At 43.6% G+C, this 16,528-nt stretch overlaps 1 protein-coding gene and 1 pseudogene across 11 annotated transcripts in view; one reads left to right on the top strand and one right to left on the bottom strand.

Annotated features, from left to right (window-relative positions):
• TANC1 (tetratricopeptide repeat, ankyrin repeat and coiled-coil containing 1) overlaps window positions 1-16,528 on the top strand; it is a 246,155-nt gene that overhangs the window by 93,267 nt on the left and 136,360 nt on the right. For all 11 annotated transcript variants that reach the window (XM_036318717.1, XM_036318714.1, XM_036318716.1 and 8 more), the window contains one exon: window positions 14,537-14,737. In XM_036318717.1, coding sequence (XP_036174610.1) covers window positions 14,537-14,737 — 201 coding nt within the window. The remainder of the gene's footprint in view (window positions 1-14,536; window positions 14,738-16,528) is intronic.
• Window positions 12,492-12,889, bottom strand: LOC118661124 (annotated as a pseudogene).

Genomic DNA, 16,528 nt, shown 5'->3' with positions numbered 1-16,528 from the left:
TAAAGTAATAAGGTTTTATATTTAGAAGGATTTTAGAAATTGAGTTCAGTATCTTCATCTTTTTGAGGAATATTTGGAAAAGAGACATTGAGCCACTGCCTCAGGTCATGTAGCTCAAGCAAAGATGGGATCGAAGCGTAGTTTTTGATTCTAGACTAGTTCAGTTTCTGCTGTGTCTCTGGTTGGCTTCCTGATTTTTATCTCTCGCACTGAGTGAATATAAAGGAAAACATCCTTGGAATAGGAGACACTAGATTTCCTTTATATTTATAATTTCTCTCTCCAGGGATATTTATTTTGATGCTTTGTTGTTGTTGTTCTCCCCCCCCCCCCCCCCCCCAGCCCCCAAGAATTATTTCGGAAATGCTTACAAGGAAGGTCTTAATCTAGATTCAGCCACTTTGAGTAATAGCTCTAGTTCCATTTCTGTATCTTAAAGCCCATTTTTGTTGGGTGTCCTTGACACCATTATAAATTCATCCTATTTTTTGGTAGAGCCATTCAAACACTGTACCTGTAATAGTTAAATTAAAAAGAGCAATGCAGCTGTGGCCGGTTTGGCTTAGTGGATAGAGCATCAGCCTGTGGACTGAAGGGACCTAGATTTGATTCTGGTGAAGGGCACATGCCTGGGATGTGGGTCGATCCCCAGTTGGGGGCATGCAGGAAGCAGCCGATCAGTGATTCTCTCTCATTATTGATGTTTCTATCTCTCCCTCTCCCTTCCTTTCTGAAATCAATATATATATTGATTTCTATATATATATATATAGATATATATATATATATATATAGAGAGAGAGAGAGAGAGAGAGAGAGAGAGAGAGAGCGCGATGCAGTAGTATTAAAAGTAAAGACACCATCCCCATTTCTTTTCTGCTTTCCCTTTCACTTCCCAAAGGCAATTCATGTTAATGTTTTCTTATTTGATCTTTCAGGGTGGGGCAAAAGCAGGTTCACAGTTGTATCCACTTTCAAATACAGTAATTAATAAATAAAACAAGAATAAATGGTTTTGTAAGTAGGTTTACACTTGTGAGTACGTGAAACAGTTTATTCTTGAATTTTTACTTACTAGAGGCCCGATGCACGAAATTTGCACAAGGGGCTCGGCCCCTGCCACTGCGGCTTTGTCCAGAAGGTCGTCTGGAAGGACGTCTGGTCTAATTAGCATATTACATTTTTATTACTATAGATTATTGTATTTGAAACTGGATACTACTATGAACCTACTTTTGCCCCACCCTGTATGTGTACACAGACACACATATACACAAGTATAGATCCTTAAGAAAACCCACATAGACCATACAGTGTGTTTTATTTTGCAAATTACTGTGTTGATTGAATGCATGTTTATACATTTTTTTATGTTAGCACATACTAATATATAGGTTTTTAAAAAGTTGCTCAGTATTATATTGGACAAATATTTTATAATTTATTATCTCCCTGTTGATGATTGTATCATTTTTGTTGTCATCATTGCAATCAATACTACAGTGAATCCCTTTGTATATACACTGCCTTTGCTTTCATGAGAATAGTTGTAAGAGGAACTGTTGGTTAACACATGTGTTCATTTATAATTTTCCTAGATTTTTTCCAATTGCCCTTTAAAAAGGGGGCATTAAATTTACAATTCCATCTTTTGCATGTGAGAATGTTTGTTTATTCACATGTTTACCATAGTTATAATCAAACTATTTCATCGTTGCCAGTGTGATAGGGGAAAATTCTATCTTATTGTTTTAATTAAGCAGTTCTTTAGAATGAATTCAAACACATTTTTTTAATGTTTATTGGTCATTTGAAACCATCCTGCCTGGACCTGTAGATGGGCTCCACAGCTCACCAGCTGTGTCAACCTGAGTAAATTACTCATGGGTCACTTCTGAGGATTAGATGAGTTAATATTTATCAAGTTCTCCAATCCATGCTTGGCAGCAGTGTTTGATATATAAGTATTTGTCAAAAGTAAAGATTTGAATTTCTCTGTCCTGCCTGTTCATTTAACCTATTTTTCTCTCAGGTTTGACAGCTGTTTTAATATTTTGGTAAGGTTAACCTTTGATCGTCTACTAGCTAGAGTTCTAAGCAAGTCAAGCATGTCATGTTTAATTTTGAGTTATCAAACCTTAAAAAAGTCATTGAAGGGATCCTTGATTTTTGACAGAATTAGTGAAGGATTCTGTTTTTATTCTGTAAGTTTAATGTTGAAAACTGACTGAGGGGTTACAGATCATTATTTCAGGGGGGTCAGCTTTCTGTCCCTGCTGTGTGAGAGTTTCTGTGCTGCTAATCTGATTAAACCTCTTAGAGCTCCGAGTCCTTAGCTCTAAGATTCTGAAGATTAGGAATTCTGGAGTTTCTCTCCCTCCATCCATGAAATTGTTACCATGGTTACTGGACTCCCCAAGTCATACCCCAAATCCCTCTGGTTTATGGAAACAGCATCTTAAACATGAATAAGCACTCTGCTGGTTTGCCTTCAGAAAACTTAGTAAAAGTCCAGTTTGAACATACCCACTTGCTCTCTTTAAACAAGCTGTTTCATTTTCTGAACTTCAGTTTTCTTGCCTTATAAAATGACGGTAATAATCTCTGTGTAAGTTAGTAATCATATAGGTCAAATGAAATGAAGGCTTTTGTTTTTTAGGCTTCAGGCATGATAATGTAGGGAATTTGTTTGTTTTGCCTTTACCACATGGTATCCTTGGTTTTGGGAAATGCCCATTAATCAAGGAAATAAAATATACAAATATTTCAATTTCTTTTGGGAGTTTTTTTATAGTTAAAAGTTGGATTCACCGGGAAGTGGATCCCCTGGGAGAAAATATGGCAGTACTAGTAAAAGGTTGCTCTTGGAGTGTATACTGTACATCAAATATCATGCTAAATGCTTATGAACAGTTACCTCACACAATCAATAGCTTATCAGTAGAGGTTAAAGAACTAGCTTAAGACTACACAGTTACCAAGTGGCAGAGCCAGGATTTCACCCGTTTGTCTCTCTGTCTCCAAAGCCTGTGTGCAGGACAGTACAGCAGCCAGGTTGCTTAGGTTCAAGTCCTAGGTCAGGTTGCTTCATCTCACTGTTTCAGTTTTTGCATCTGTAAAATGGGGATGCTAACAGTACCGACTTCCTAGGATTGTTGGCTGTCTTGAGGATTCAGTGGGACACAAAGTACTTAGAACAGTACCCGGATTATAGTAAACGTTTTATAAATGTTTGCTATTATTATAATTTATGGCAATTTCTGTACCATTTTGGCTTCTTTGCTTTTCTACCCCTTGACCCTCCTTCCTAGGCGTTAGTAAATGGTGGCGTCTTAACTTTGTTTCGTTGGCCACTTCAGCTGCTGTAGATGGCGCAGAGGCTGCGGGACAGCCAGCGGGTCTTAGCGGAGTGCTGAGGGACAGTGGCTGTACACAGTCCAGGAGGGCACGTGTGTACTGGGTGGGGAGGGGGCGGGGGGCGGGGTGCGAGAGGAGGAATGTGAGCCCTGAGTGCAGGACTCCTTAGCAGAGTTCTGCACAGAGTGTGTGTGCATGACAGGTGTGGTGTTCTTTGCCTCGGCTTTGCGAGCACTGGCTCTAGTAGTTTCTGGTGATTCCGAAACCTGGCTGGTTTACTGGAGGTACTGTGACTCAGATTCCCATCAGGCCTCCTGACTCACTCACCAGCAGTGGGGCCCACTCTTCTGTATTGTTTAAAATGGTTTTTGAGAGAAACATCGATCAGGCTGTCAATCCCCAGAAGGAAAGTAGGGGAGGGAGGGGGTAAGGGGAAGAGATCAACCGAAGGACTTGCATACATGTATATAAGCCAAACCAATGGTCATGGACAACAGGAGGATGGGAGCATGAGTGTGCGGGGGTGGGGGTGGGGGGGAGGTTGGGGTTAATGGGGGGGATGAGGACACATTTGTAATACCTTAACTAATAAAAAAAAATGGTTTTTGAACGAGTAGCCAGTATTGGGAGCCTCTGGCGTGCTCTTTGTTCCTGTGTGCATGCAGGGCCAGCCCCAGCCAGCCATGGCAGAGGAGTGTGTATGTGTGACTTTGAAAACACTCAGGGAAAAGAGCTCCCCGCTTTACCCAGTAAACCCTGTTCTTGGCAGCCCGGAAAGATGAATTTTAAATATAGATGTCCAAGCAGATGAGTGAAAGGATTCCATTACCGCAATGACAAGGGACGCTATTTGATCTAAGTCGTTTGTCAGTCTGTTTTATTCGGTTCTTGTGTTTGTGCCGGTTCCTCGTCAACATTTGCTGATTGTCACACTCGCAAGTTAGACACACAAAAACTAATAGCTATTGGATACAATTCTGATGTTTGCTTTCCATGCAACTGCATGGAAAATGTTAGAGGGCGATTTTCCCAGAGTGAAACTCAGAGAATGAATGAAGTGAGTAGCTCGCATTCCGCTTTATATTTGAGAAATCACAATTAGAGTGGAATGTTAATACGGTCAGCTGTGGTGAGACAATATTGACATTGTTGCTAAGATATCTTACCCGGCATGTCATTGAGGCTGCTGTTTCAGCAACTGAGCAGTGGTTTATTTTTATTTTTATTTGTGGTGGTGATGCTGGAGGAGAAATACAGCAAATAAAATGACAGAGGCAGAAAGTGTAGTCATCTCATTCTCTCCCCACTCCCTGCCTCCGCAATGCAGGCCTGAAAAGGATCTTGTGAAATAGCCACATGTACACAATGGATTTAGGCTGCTTCTTTCTGGAATTGGTTGTATTGCATTTTTAATGTGTTTTTCTGGGGAAGAAACTTTAAATGCTGCCTAGAAGCTTTGAGGCGTTTTCCCCCAAATGTTTATAGATCCCATTTTCCTTGTAAGGAGTTGAAATACGATAAATGGCAGCAGCTCCCTTTTATTCTCTCTTTCTCTTGTAAGGAGGCCTGTTGGCAGCCAGCTTTGCTGACGGGACTGCCAGAGTGTGGATTTGAGTAGTTAGTGAGGGGGTGGTGTACTGGTTACGGTATTGTTCTAAAAGCCATTTCCCTCCACTTATTTTTCCACCCCCAAAATGTCAGCGTGTCCAATATGACAGAATGTTCCTGATGAGTATCATTCAGAGAAACATGACTTGCTAAATTATCTGTAGATGATAGTCAAAAATTCTTAAGCACCAAGCAGTACTCTGTGCTTGGTCTACACCGTGGTTAAGGGATCCACATGGCATGGGGAGGCAGACCAATGTGATTCCATGATGAGAAATTCTGACGGCCTGGGTTCAAACATGGATTTTTCACTTAAAGGCTGTGAAAAACCTTAGCCATTGTTAAAACAAGTTCTGGCACTGGGCGCTATTGTTTGAAGAGGTCACCAGATAAAGTAAGAGGCCCTTTCTGCGCTGTGGGGTGAAGGCTATTGTTCGGAAAACACACTTCCCGCAGGAGGAGGGAGTGGAGGCCGAAGGGGACAGTTGAGTGAAGCATTTGAAGGCTGGGCTTGGGTTATAGTTTACTCGTCTTTTTAAAATCATAATGTCCCCACTGTTGAGTAATTAAATTAGCTTCTTAGGTAACATTTTTCTCCAGAAGGATTAAATAGAGCATGTATTTTCTGAGCCTTTGAGCATCTGAGAATGTTTTTCAGTTGATATTGCAGTTAATAGAAAGCTTGGTTCGGTTTTACCTGGCTGGATCATGCTGTTTGCCCCCTCAAGTTTCGTAGGTGTTGTTTTTTTGACTTGTGACTTTTGGTGTTGGAGAAATGTTGTGGGTGGAACTGTGTCCTCCAAAAACAGATAACTTTGAGGTCCCAACCCTCAGCACCTGTGAAAGTGACCTTATTTGGAAGTGGGGTCTTTGTAGATGTAGATGAGCTCCTGCCTGGTGAGGGTGAGCCCTAATCCATTATGACTGACACCCTTAGCAGAGAAGAATTCCCGTGATGGTGGAGGCAGAGACTGACCACCAGAAACTAAGATAAAGGCATGGGCCAGATTCTCCCCCAGAGCCTTCACAGAGAGCATGAACCCTGCCAACAACTTGGTTTTGGACATCGAGTCTTCAGAAGTGTGAGGGTACATTCCTGTCATTTCAGACACCCAGTTTATGGTTACATCAGCCCTGGGAACTAATACAAGAAGTCTGAGGGTGGTTAGGTGGGTGATTCCTTTGGGAGTGTCTGTGGTTTCGTAGCCCATTAATTTTTTAAAAACGATATACTTACCTGGATGCTGGTGATAATTTTTTCTTAAGCCATCAGGTTTTGCCAGGGTGAGTCCAGGTGTGGGTCTCCTTCAGGGAAACTGCCTAGAGCTGTGGTCGGCAAACTGCGGCTAGTGAGCCACATGCGGCTCTTTGGCCCCTTGAGTGTGGCTCTTCCTAAGCCTTAGAAGTACCCTAATTAAGTTAATAACAATGTACCTACCTATATCGTTTAAGTTTAAAAAATTTGGCTCTCAAAAGAAATTTCAATCGTTGTACTGTTGATATTTGGCTCTGTTGACTAATGAGTTTGCCAACCACTGGCCTAGAGCATGGTGGGTCCTTTTACATCTGCAAAACCCAATTCAAAAAAGATTTCTTTGAGTTTTAAAAATTAACTTATATCCTTATTTCTTCTCAGAAACACCTTGTGTTTTCCATATTTATAATAGTTTCTCACATTATAAAACTGTTTGACCCCTTTTCTGCATCCTGGGGAGACTGCCTCAAGCTTGAAGACATATATATATGTATATGTATATGTATATGTATATGTATATGTATATGTATATGTATATGTATATATGTATGTATATATGTAATGTATATATTTATTTCTTTATTGAGTTCAGAGAGGAAGGGAGAGGGAAATAGAAACATCAACAATGAGAGAGAATCATTGATTGGCTGCCTCCTGCACACCCCCTACTGGGGATCGAGCCTGCAATCCAGGCATGTGCCCTTGACCAGAAACTATAACCGGGGACCCTTCAGTCCGCTGATGCTCTTTCCACTGAGCCAAACCAGCTAGGGCACTGAGGACTTTTTGTAGTGTTAATTCTACTCTTTATGTCTGAAATGTGGATCCTAATTTAGCTATTGCCTTTTCTTTGCTTCTCTTTAATTGTAGTGTAACCTCTAGATCAGTGGTTCTCAACCTTCTGGCCCTTTAAATACAGTTCCTCATGTTGTGACCCAACCATAAAATTATTTTCATTGCTACTTCATAACTGTAATGTTGCTACTGTTATGAATCGTAATGTAAATATCTGATATGCAGGATGGTTTTAGGCGACCCCTGTGAAAGGGTCGTTCGACCGCCAAAGGGGTCGCGACCCACAGGTTGAGAACCGCTGCTCTAGATAAAGTAATCCAAAAGGAAACACCGTAGGGAAGATATGGAGGCCATGTTGCCCTACAAGCTACTGCGGGTGCCACGCAGTCTACCGAGTTTTTCTCTCAATCTTCTTTCTTTGAGTTTTGAAGAAGACATTTCCGTTCCCTTCGCTAATAAGCTAAGTTGCCTCAGTCTCCCACCACTTACTGTTTTTGGGGAGGGGTTTTGGCTTTTCATTGAAAGAGCATAGGTCTCATCAGATCACAGTCTGTGTGGAATAGAACTTCATTTACCCACTTGCCAAGTCAGGCCATAGCAGGTGGCCCGTTTAGGCTTAACATCTTCACATCTACACATGGCTCAGTCCCATGTAAATCTAAAATATTCATAGGCAGTGTGTGCACATAGAAAAGATGTCAACCACAGAAAAGCACATACCTTCATGCACACTCCTGTTCCCAGAGGCAGCCCCTGGTTCCCCTGTGTGCCCTTCTAGAACCCTTCCTGCATGTGCCTGTGTGAATGTTTACGTATATTTATATATAAACACAGCATGTGTGCTTGTGCATGCATACATGTACCCACAGGAATACTTCCATACACTCAAGGAATGTGCCGTTCGAATAATGGAAGCTTTTATTTTAATTGTCGGATGGTTGAGGATTCCCTCAAGTTCCTTTCCTTGTGCACCTCTCCCACCTCTTTGTGTTGTGATAGGAGCACACACCTTTCTGACCACCTTCTTGAGTCCATGGTTATCACCCCAGCTGCACATGAGAATCCCCCGGGGAGCTTTGAGGACCAGGCCTGAGCCGTACCCCAGACCAGTCGGGACAGCCTCCCTGGAAGGGCACGGGCTTCCTTCTGTGCCCTCGGGGAGCCCCTCATGTGTGGGAGCAGCGGGCCTGGCAGGTCTCAGAATCTGAGTGTGGTGGGTCCCACAGGACCCGGGTATCGAACACCTCTGATGAGGAAACAGAATAATGAGTTCCACGCCCGTTCAGGATGAACCCTGCAGGTTGCTGCCTCACTGCTTCCTTCACCCGGGCCGGGCAGAGTGGCAGGATGCTTTGTTCTGTGTGTCTGGAGTGGCATTCGCTGCCTTCACCCGGGCAGAGGGGGCAGGCCCCAAAGATGGCAAGAGTTAAGGAATTACAGTACACAGTGAAAAGAGAAGAAACTATTTAGGGTGCCCGATGACTAAACATCTATCTCGGATCCACTTCGCTTGTATGGTAACAGCATAAGGTGTGACTGAAAGGAAATTAACGATCGCGGGGCCTGGGCGCCTCCCAAATGGAGTGTTCCAGGAGCGCCGTGGGGCTAATTAACCAGCCAGCACGAGAAGTGAGAACAGATGAGGGAACAGCTTCTTCCCTGCGTGGCCCAGTACTGCGTGTAGACAGACCTACATATACTATTTTTGGTTTTCCCTATTAAATACACAAACGGCGTCACGGTGAAAGGCCTATGTCAGTAGCCTTTTCGCAGGGCAGCGTTACCGAGAGAGAGAATGGACTCCGGATGGGACTGCCTGGGTTCAAGTTCAACTCTGCCATGCGCCAGGGTCCTCGGGCAAGGTACTGGATGCTTTCTGGGCCTCAGTGTCCTTACTGAAGGAGGGGCATAAGGTTAGCACCTACTGCATGGGGTGGTTGGGAGGATAGGAGAGCATAGATATGAAGAGCCTGAAACCCTGTCCCAACACATAGTATGTCTAAAGAAACCATGTTTTTTATTTTTAAGGGTACCCCTCCAGGGCTTGGGAGTGGGGGTTTTTCTGCGTTCCTGTATTCTTAAAACTCAGCAACTCTAAATGATGACACGCCTTCAGGGGAAAACTTCGGCAATCAGAGGAAAGAAAAGCCAGTCTGTTTCCTCATCCTCTGTTTCAGGATAATATAAAGTACATTTGGTTCTGTAACATTGAGTATTAAGAATGAACGGTGAAGAAAGTGTGTACTAATTTCTATTTAGAACCCACTTGGTCAAGTTTTGAAGACAAAAGGCTAAATTTGTCCTATTGACCAGGTCTTTCTGTGTTCTGGGGGGTTTCTGCTTTGTTGCCTGTTAGCAGTATTGTTTGGGAATTAGTCACAACTGTGTGAATAATATTTTGGAAAATTGCTTTCTCAGAAACATTAATCGTTCTTTTTTGAAAATGCGCATGAACAAAATCAGTCTGGCTGGATACTTGGGGAGATCCTATAAGATGTAAAATGGTTTAAAGTGCTTTCCGTCTCAGAGAGTGCCTTCCGAAGTCTCTGAAAATGATATTGGATCTTGTGGGAGGAAATCTTTTCCAATTTTCTGGGTTTCTGTAAATAAATGTGAGTTATATGGTTATAAAACCTTATGTTGGAAAATATGTTTTTTTTTTTTTTTTTTTTTTTTTTTTTTTTTTTTTTTTTTTTTTTTTTTTTTTTAAATATATTTCATTGATTTTTCACAGAGAGGAAGGGAAAGAGACAGAGAGTCAGAAACATCGATGAGAGAGAAACATCGACCAGCCGCCTCCTGCACATTCCCCCACCGGGGACGTGCCCGCAACCCAGGTACATGCCCTTGACCGGAATCGAACCTGGGACCCTTCAGTCCGCAGGCCGACGCTCTATCCACTGAGCCAAACCGGCCTCGGCGGAAAATATGTTTAAGAAACATTAGTGCACTCCCGGGCAGAGACGGTGTAAGAGATGCCTAACACATTTAATGCCCCAGTTAAGCGTATCGCCCAAGCCCCGATTTCTGGAACTGGCGACACAGACATCTTTTCTCTTTCTATTCAGAGCCTCCATTTCCCCTCCTCCACCTGGCCACTTCAACAGCACAATAAATGGAAACCTTATTTCCTGCATCTGCAGACCTATTTACCTGAACGTCTGAGCTCACCCTTGGCTTTCTTGGGTCTTTCTGAAATGTGCTTTTGCTTTCATCTCTCTGGCTCCATTGCTCTCGTTCTTTAAAGCCTCCTCTAATCCCGCACTCCGTGTACTTTAATCTGTAGGGCTGGACACGGCATTCTGCATAGCCGCCTTTAAGCATGCATTATCTCCCAGATTCCCATTCCTTCTCATTGTGCATTTAAATCCCTTTTCACAGTCTGTAAAAGTGTGTGTGTGTTGGGGGGGGGGGGGGAAGGGGTAAAATGAACTATTATCAAAACCCACTTTTGCCAATTTAAAACGCCTAATTGGATGGCTTTCTCCCCTTTGATAGTTCCATTATCTTTGCAAACTGTGACTTGGATTTGCAGGTCTTTGTGTGTATGTTTGTGAGTATTTACTTATGTTTATTACAAATAGGAAGAACCTAATGCCCTGTGCCCTTTCTAGCCTTTTATTTTTGGAAATCAGAGAATTTTGATGATTTTAAAATAAGAAAAGGGGTGTGTGTGTGTAAATGACAGACTGTATGTGACCTGTATAGCAAAAATGTGCCGACCCCTTATAGCAGGGGTGGGGAATGTCCGGTCTGCAGGCCCTAAAAATCATTTGGTCTGGCCCTGCCAAGGCATTAGGGGTGAGTTAATTAAATGTTTGACCAAATATAGCAGGCTAATTTTTAAGTTGATAATTGTGAATGGCCCACGAATGATGTTATAAATATCCAGATGGCCCTTGGCAGAAAAAAGGTTCCCCACCCCTGCCTTACAGCTTTAACTCACTTAAAAGCATATCTGTTTAGGAGAATTTCCTGTCCCCCCCGCCCCCCGCCCCCCAAGTAAAGTTCTTAATCGTGTAGGGTAGTGAGTACATCACAGCCTGAGCTGGCTGGTTGGGGAAACTGGGGGGGAAGCCCTAACCTTCTCGTCATGGTTAACCCCCATGCTCCAGCTTCCTGCCTGTGAAACAATGACTGGACCAGTGCTCTCTGGGATTACCAGCATCTCGGGCCGAGGGTGTAAATGTTCCACGGGAAACACCTGCCGGTGGAACGGGAGGAGGCCTGGCACATCCTCTGTGGTGGACATCGTGGTTTTCATACGCGGGAGAGGATGCACCATCCTCCCTGGCTGGGCCTTTCTGCAGCAGCGACATGAAGTGTGCTTCCCATCACTTTATTTAGGAGGGAATGACACAGATCACAGCTACAACAAAAACATGGATGCCAGCCTCAAAGAAATGTGCCAGCCCTGCTGGTCGTTGCCGTGACATGCTTTTAATTTCTCCTAAACTGCTTTAATAAGCATCTGCTGAGGAATGTTAAATCAGCAGAGAAATGCTGGTTTCTATTGCGCAGACCATATCGTATAGTTCTCACGGATGCCCCTGAGAGAGCCTCGCCATCTGCCTGGCGTCGGCTGCCTCCTTGCGATGCGCTTGCCAGGCTGACTTTGACCTGAACCCCTTTGCTCTCGTGCAGTTAAAGCACCAGGCTCAACAGCTTCTGTCTTTAGCTTCTCAGCCACTGGATCACCCCGCATGCTTTGTGCCACCTGTTCATACGTAAAACGTCTCTCCCTTTCTTATAAAAGGAAGCTGGAAGCTAGGGATCTCTCATTGTGTCTGCAAAACAGACCAACTGAACAACATATTTGGGACTGATCTTACAGTGCGATTTCAAACTAAACTTGAAATGAAAACCCGTCCTTCCCAAACGTCATCTCTGAGTCACGTGTTATTGCCGACCGCATGAAACCAAAGTGCCCGAGCGCAGCTGTGCGAAGGCTGAAGGGCCTGGTGGCTGCAGCATGCCTTGGAAACTCCCCACCAGACTTGCAGTTAATGAAAATATTTGTACTGCTTGATACAAACAGGGTTCTAGGGCAGTTTTTCTAATTAGGAAACGCCAATTCTCTTTTAGCCTCGAATCCCCAATTTTTCTTGTAGCCCCTTAGAGCAGCGGTTCTCAACCTGTGGGTCGCAACCCCTTTGGCGGTCAAACGACCCTTTCACAGGGGTCACCTAAGACCATCCTGCATATCAGATATTTACATTACGATTCATAACAGTAGCAACATTACAGTTAGGAAGTAGCAACGAAAATAATTTTATGGTTGGGTTACAACATGAGGAACTGTATTTAAAGGGCCAGAAGGTTGAGAACTACTACCTTAGAGAATACTAAGTATTTAAGAAAATAAACCCTGTCTCAGCAGTGAGCTTTCCTTTTGATTTCTGGTATTGTCATAGTAGATGCATTTCTCCCTACTTTTGTGTTCCCATTCAAATTCAGGGAGTTGAAATCTGGGCTGTTTTTTTTTTTGAAGTGAACATACCATGATTTTATTGTCATATAATCAAACAAAATATGAAGCTTAGAACTGGATCACTTGACCCTTTCTCTTCTTATCTCCTCCCAATTCAAAATGCTTGCATCTCTTAATAGCCAGCATTCTCTTAGATCTGCAGTTAGGCTCAACGCATTCAAGCCTCAGCACAATCTTCTTTGTAGTTTTAGCTTTTTTCGGAAAATCGGCTTAGTCTGCCCACCATAGCCACTTTGCTTCCTGTCATAACGCCGCTTTCCCTGTGCACACAGAGAATCCTTGCCCTTCTTGTACTGTGTTACTTTGTGGGTTTGATGCTTGCCACACTTCTTACAGAAAGTTTGGCGGGTTTTAGGAACGTTCACCATGTCCGCGAGAGCTATCAGCAGGGAAAGGAAGCTCTGGGCTGTTTTTATAAATACATATATTTTTACTGATTTGGGAGAGGGGGGGGGAGAGAGAGAGAAACATTGATGAGAGAGAATCATTGATGGGCTGCCTCCTTCACGCCCCACTCTGGGGATCAAGCCCACAACCCAGGCATGTGCCCTGACCGGGAATGGAACTGTGACCTCCAGGTCGACACACAACTGCTGAGCTACTGGGCTGTTGTTTTTATAGGTCAGAAATACTCGTGTGTGAGTGGGAAAGACAGTGCCTGTCACCATGCCTGCTCCTGTCAGGCACCCCCCAGCCATTGACTGCCCAGAACGGGGCTATAGGGGCATAAGGGCAGCCACGGGCAGGGTGGTTCTCTTCTCACCACATGGAGACCCAGGGCCACCACTTCAGGGCCCCACCTCACATCCTTTGTGTGTAAACCCCCTGGGGTTGTGGGCTGTGGCCTCAGTGCTTTCCAAGTTCTCTGTCTCCCGGAGTTTCTTGCTAAACATCCAGGAATCAGGTGACCAGGCGCCATTCTTGCAGGCACAGCACCTGTTTGCATTCCTGAGATGACACCCATGAGCTGGCAGGGACTGGTCATGAGAGCCACTTGGATAGCATTTGTTAGCCTAGTTTGCTTGTGGAAAACTGTCTAAAGCTTTCCAGTTCTCTGTATATTATTTAAAGATTGAAGATGTTTTTAATCATCAGGATAATGACTTACCTCCTCCTCTGCCTGCATTTCCTCAGTTGCTTCTCAGCGGGGGACAGGGAGGAGTTGATGGGGCAAGAGGGACAGTAGGAGAAGCATCTGTGTCTGAGTGCTGGAGGCCTGGATTGGGGCGGGGGTGGGGACGGTTTCTGGTGAGGCTGGTCCCGGCCTATATATTCTCTTCTCAGTTACATATGCAGTCCCTTCACTGTCATTGCATCCTCAGTATTTTTTCTTTGCATCTCCTTACTCTAGAATGTTTAATGTCATAACAGTAAGCTTGTTTGTCCTTAAGTTCATTTAGGGACTGAATGCCAAGGAGAACCTGCTTTAATAAGTGAGCCATGGTTCTGGTCTCGGGACGAAGGGTTTGGGCTGGTTGAGTTATAGGAGGGTCCACCCTATGCCATGGGGCGTGTGACCTGGGTCAGATGAGAGAACTGGGGAGGAATGTTGAAGTAGGCCAGACTCTCTTGGACTTCTTTTTTTTTTTTTTTTTAGAGAACTGGTAGGAGGCCAGAGAATTGTGGAGTGGATCTTGTTTGAATCTATTCTATTGATACCTATCTACCCCCCTCCCTTTCTTTAGGCTGAAATTAAATCTTCTTGTGGGTCATTCATACTTGACCTTGATCTAATCTGAGATCAGTGGCTTTCTGAACCCATCGTTATGAATGAAACCAGACCAGTTGGTATGGTGCAGAAAAGGGTATGGGGCAGTTTATTGATGCTTGAGGGGTGAAATCTGAAGTTTCTCTCACCGTGTTAAAAGTCCTTAAGAGTGGTAGAGAGGGGAAAAAAGTTGTTAAAAAAAATTCAGTGCACACACATATGCTCTATGGGAATTACATTCTAAGAATGTAGTTCCTAGGAATTAAATTTGCTTCCACCTGTGATGGCTGGTCTAACCTAAGGTTTTCTTTCTCCACTCCAGGAGGTGACTTTGGTCCAGAGACCTCCCCTCCAGGCCTGCCCTCTGGCCTTGGTGGCGACTTTTCTGTGAGCAGCCTTCCTATGGCTGAGGACACCTATAGGGTGAGCTTGGCCAAGGGTGTCTCCATGTCACTGCCTTCATCACCTCTGCTGCCGAGACAGTCTCACTCGGTGCAATCAAGATCAAACAAAAAATCCCCAGGTAAGCAAGCAACAGAACAGCACCCAGACCAAGGTCTTGGTTATATACGCAATACACACATTGAAATTAAGCAAAACTAGTGCCTATAAGAAATCTGGGAGCAGGTTTTTTCTTTGTACAATGACTTCTGAAAAAAAGGAAATCTTAAGAATTATGAATAGATTCATTTTCTTAGTTCAACTTGTATATAAAATATATTGATTACCCAGGCTAGACTTTTATAAAGATTCCAGATCTTGTTATCAATATTAATGTTAGCCATCGATTTTGTTGCTTTCTTGCTCATGAATTAGGGAACACTTTAATATAAACACACTGGTACATTTAAAGGTTTTGGACTTGGGCAAGTGTAATCTGATAACAGCTATTACTACCGAGTGTCATACACCGATGTATTTTCTTTGATTACATCATCTGGCATTTGAACAGCTATAAAATTTAATTGTTTGTGAAAATTCAGACTTGTAAAGTGGCAGGGACGGGATGGATGGATTATTTGGTTAAAGTCTTTTTCGCTTTCCTCACACTTACCAACTTTTTATAGTTAACATTGCCAATACAAACCCAACGTTACTTAGCTTGGATTGGTTATGAATCAGATGTGAGGAAAGCCTTTCCAAAATGCTGATACCTGGGGTCATAAAAGTCCGTTGACCTTCTTTCAGGCTCGCTGAGTACTTGTTTGCTGAGGGTGGGACGGTTGGGCCTTCCTGATTATGGGGCCAGTGCAGAATGCTCTCATCTACACGTCACGTGTTTGGAGTTAGTCTAAAATGTGCCCGGGACTGTAAAAATTGTGTTTGTTTTTCTGGCTTCCTCAATATTTGTGTTTCTTGATTTCCTATGCATTATTTCAGAATTCTTTAGTGGCTATTTGCAGTTTGTGGGGAGGTAAAATTAAGAAGGCAGCTTTTAAGGCTTTGACTGTTAGAAATGGCGCTATGAGTTGGTGAGTGTCCCAAATAGTTGATGATTCTAGAACTTTCTTATTTTGGACAACATTGTTTACAACCCAGTCATTCGCTGGAACTTGGAGACCTTTTTGGTATGAAGCGATTTCCTGTGCCAAGGAATTTGACCTGTTTATCAGTATTTGGGGAAATTCCCGGAATGTCTTTTCTTCCTTCTCTTTGTCCTCCCCCAACCGCTGTATCTCTGGCAGATTTCTTTTAATCACAGTTTCCATCCTGCCTTTCTATAAACTCTGCACAGTGCTTTACTTTTCCTCTTATCAGCCGCATCGCTTGTCCTTTGCCCCTGAAGTCGTGTGCTTATGCACTTCCCACGTCTGATGGTTAGGGACCGGGCAGGTGTCTTCTGTAAGCATCCCTCATCTGTATAAAATAGATAATAGAATCCGAGCCCATCTGGACTCTTGAGGGACCTTGGTGGAGGGTAACGGCGAGTGCGGAGAGTGGATTGTTAGGACAGTTTCCCCGTGGTCTGTGCTACTGCAGATGACTTGTTGCTTGAGTCTTGGGACAAGCACACACTTGAGAGACAGGGAATACTGCATTTCAGATATAATTTCATTATTTTTTTTTTAAATATATTTTATTGATTTTTTACAGAGAGGAAGGGAGAGAGATAGAGAGTTAGAAACATAGATGGGAGAGAAACATCGATCAGCCGCCTCCTGCACATCTCCCACTGGGGATGTGCCTGCAACCCAGGTACACGCCCTTGACCGGAATCGAACCCGGGACCCCTCAGTCCGCAGGCCGACGCTCTATCCACTGAGCCAAACCGGTTTCGGCTATAATTTCATTATTAATAACAAATTCACTCTTT

This window comes from Myotis myotis, unplaced genomic scaffold, assembly GCF_014108235.1.
Source record: "Myotis myotis isolate mMyoMyo1 unplaced genomic scaffold, mMyoMyo1.p scaffold_m19_p_8, whole genome shotgun sequence".
Classification (NCBI taxonomy): Eukaryota; Metazoa; Chordata; class Mammalia; order Chiroptera; family Vespertilionidae; genus Myotis; species Myotis myotis.
The sequence above is the reverse complement of the archived record's forward strand: the minus strand, read 5'-3'. Positions and strand labels throughout refer to the sequence as shown.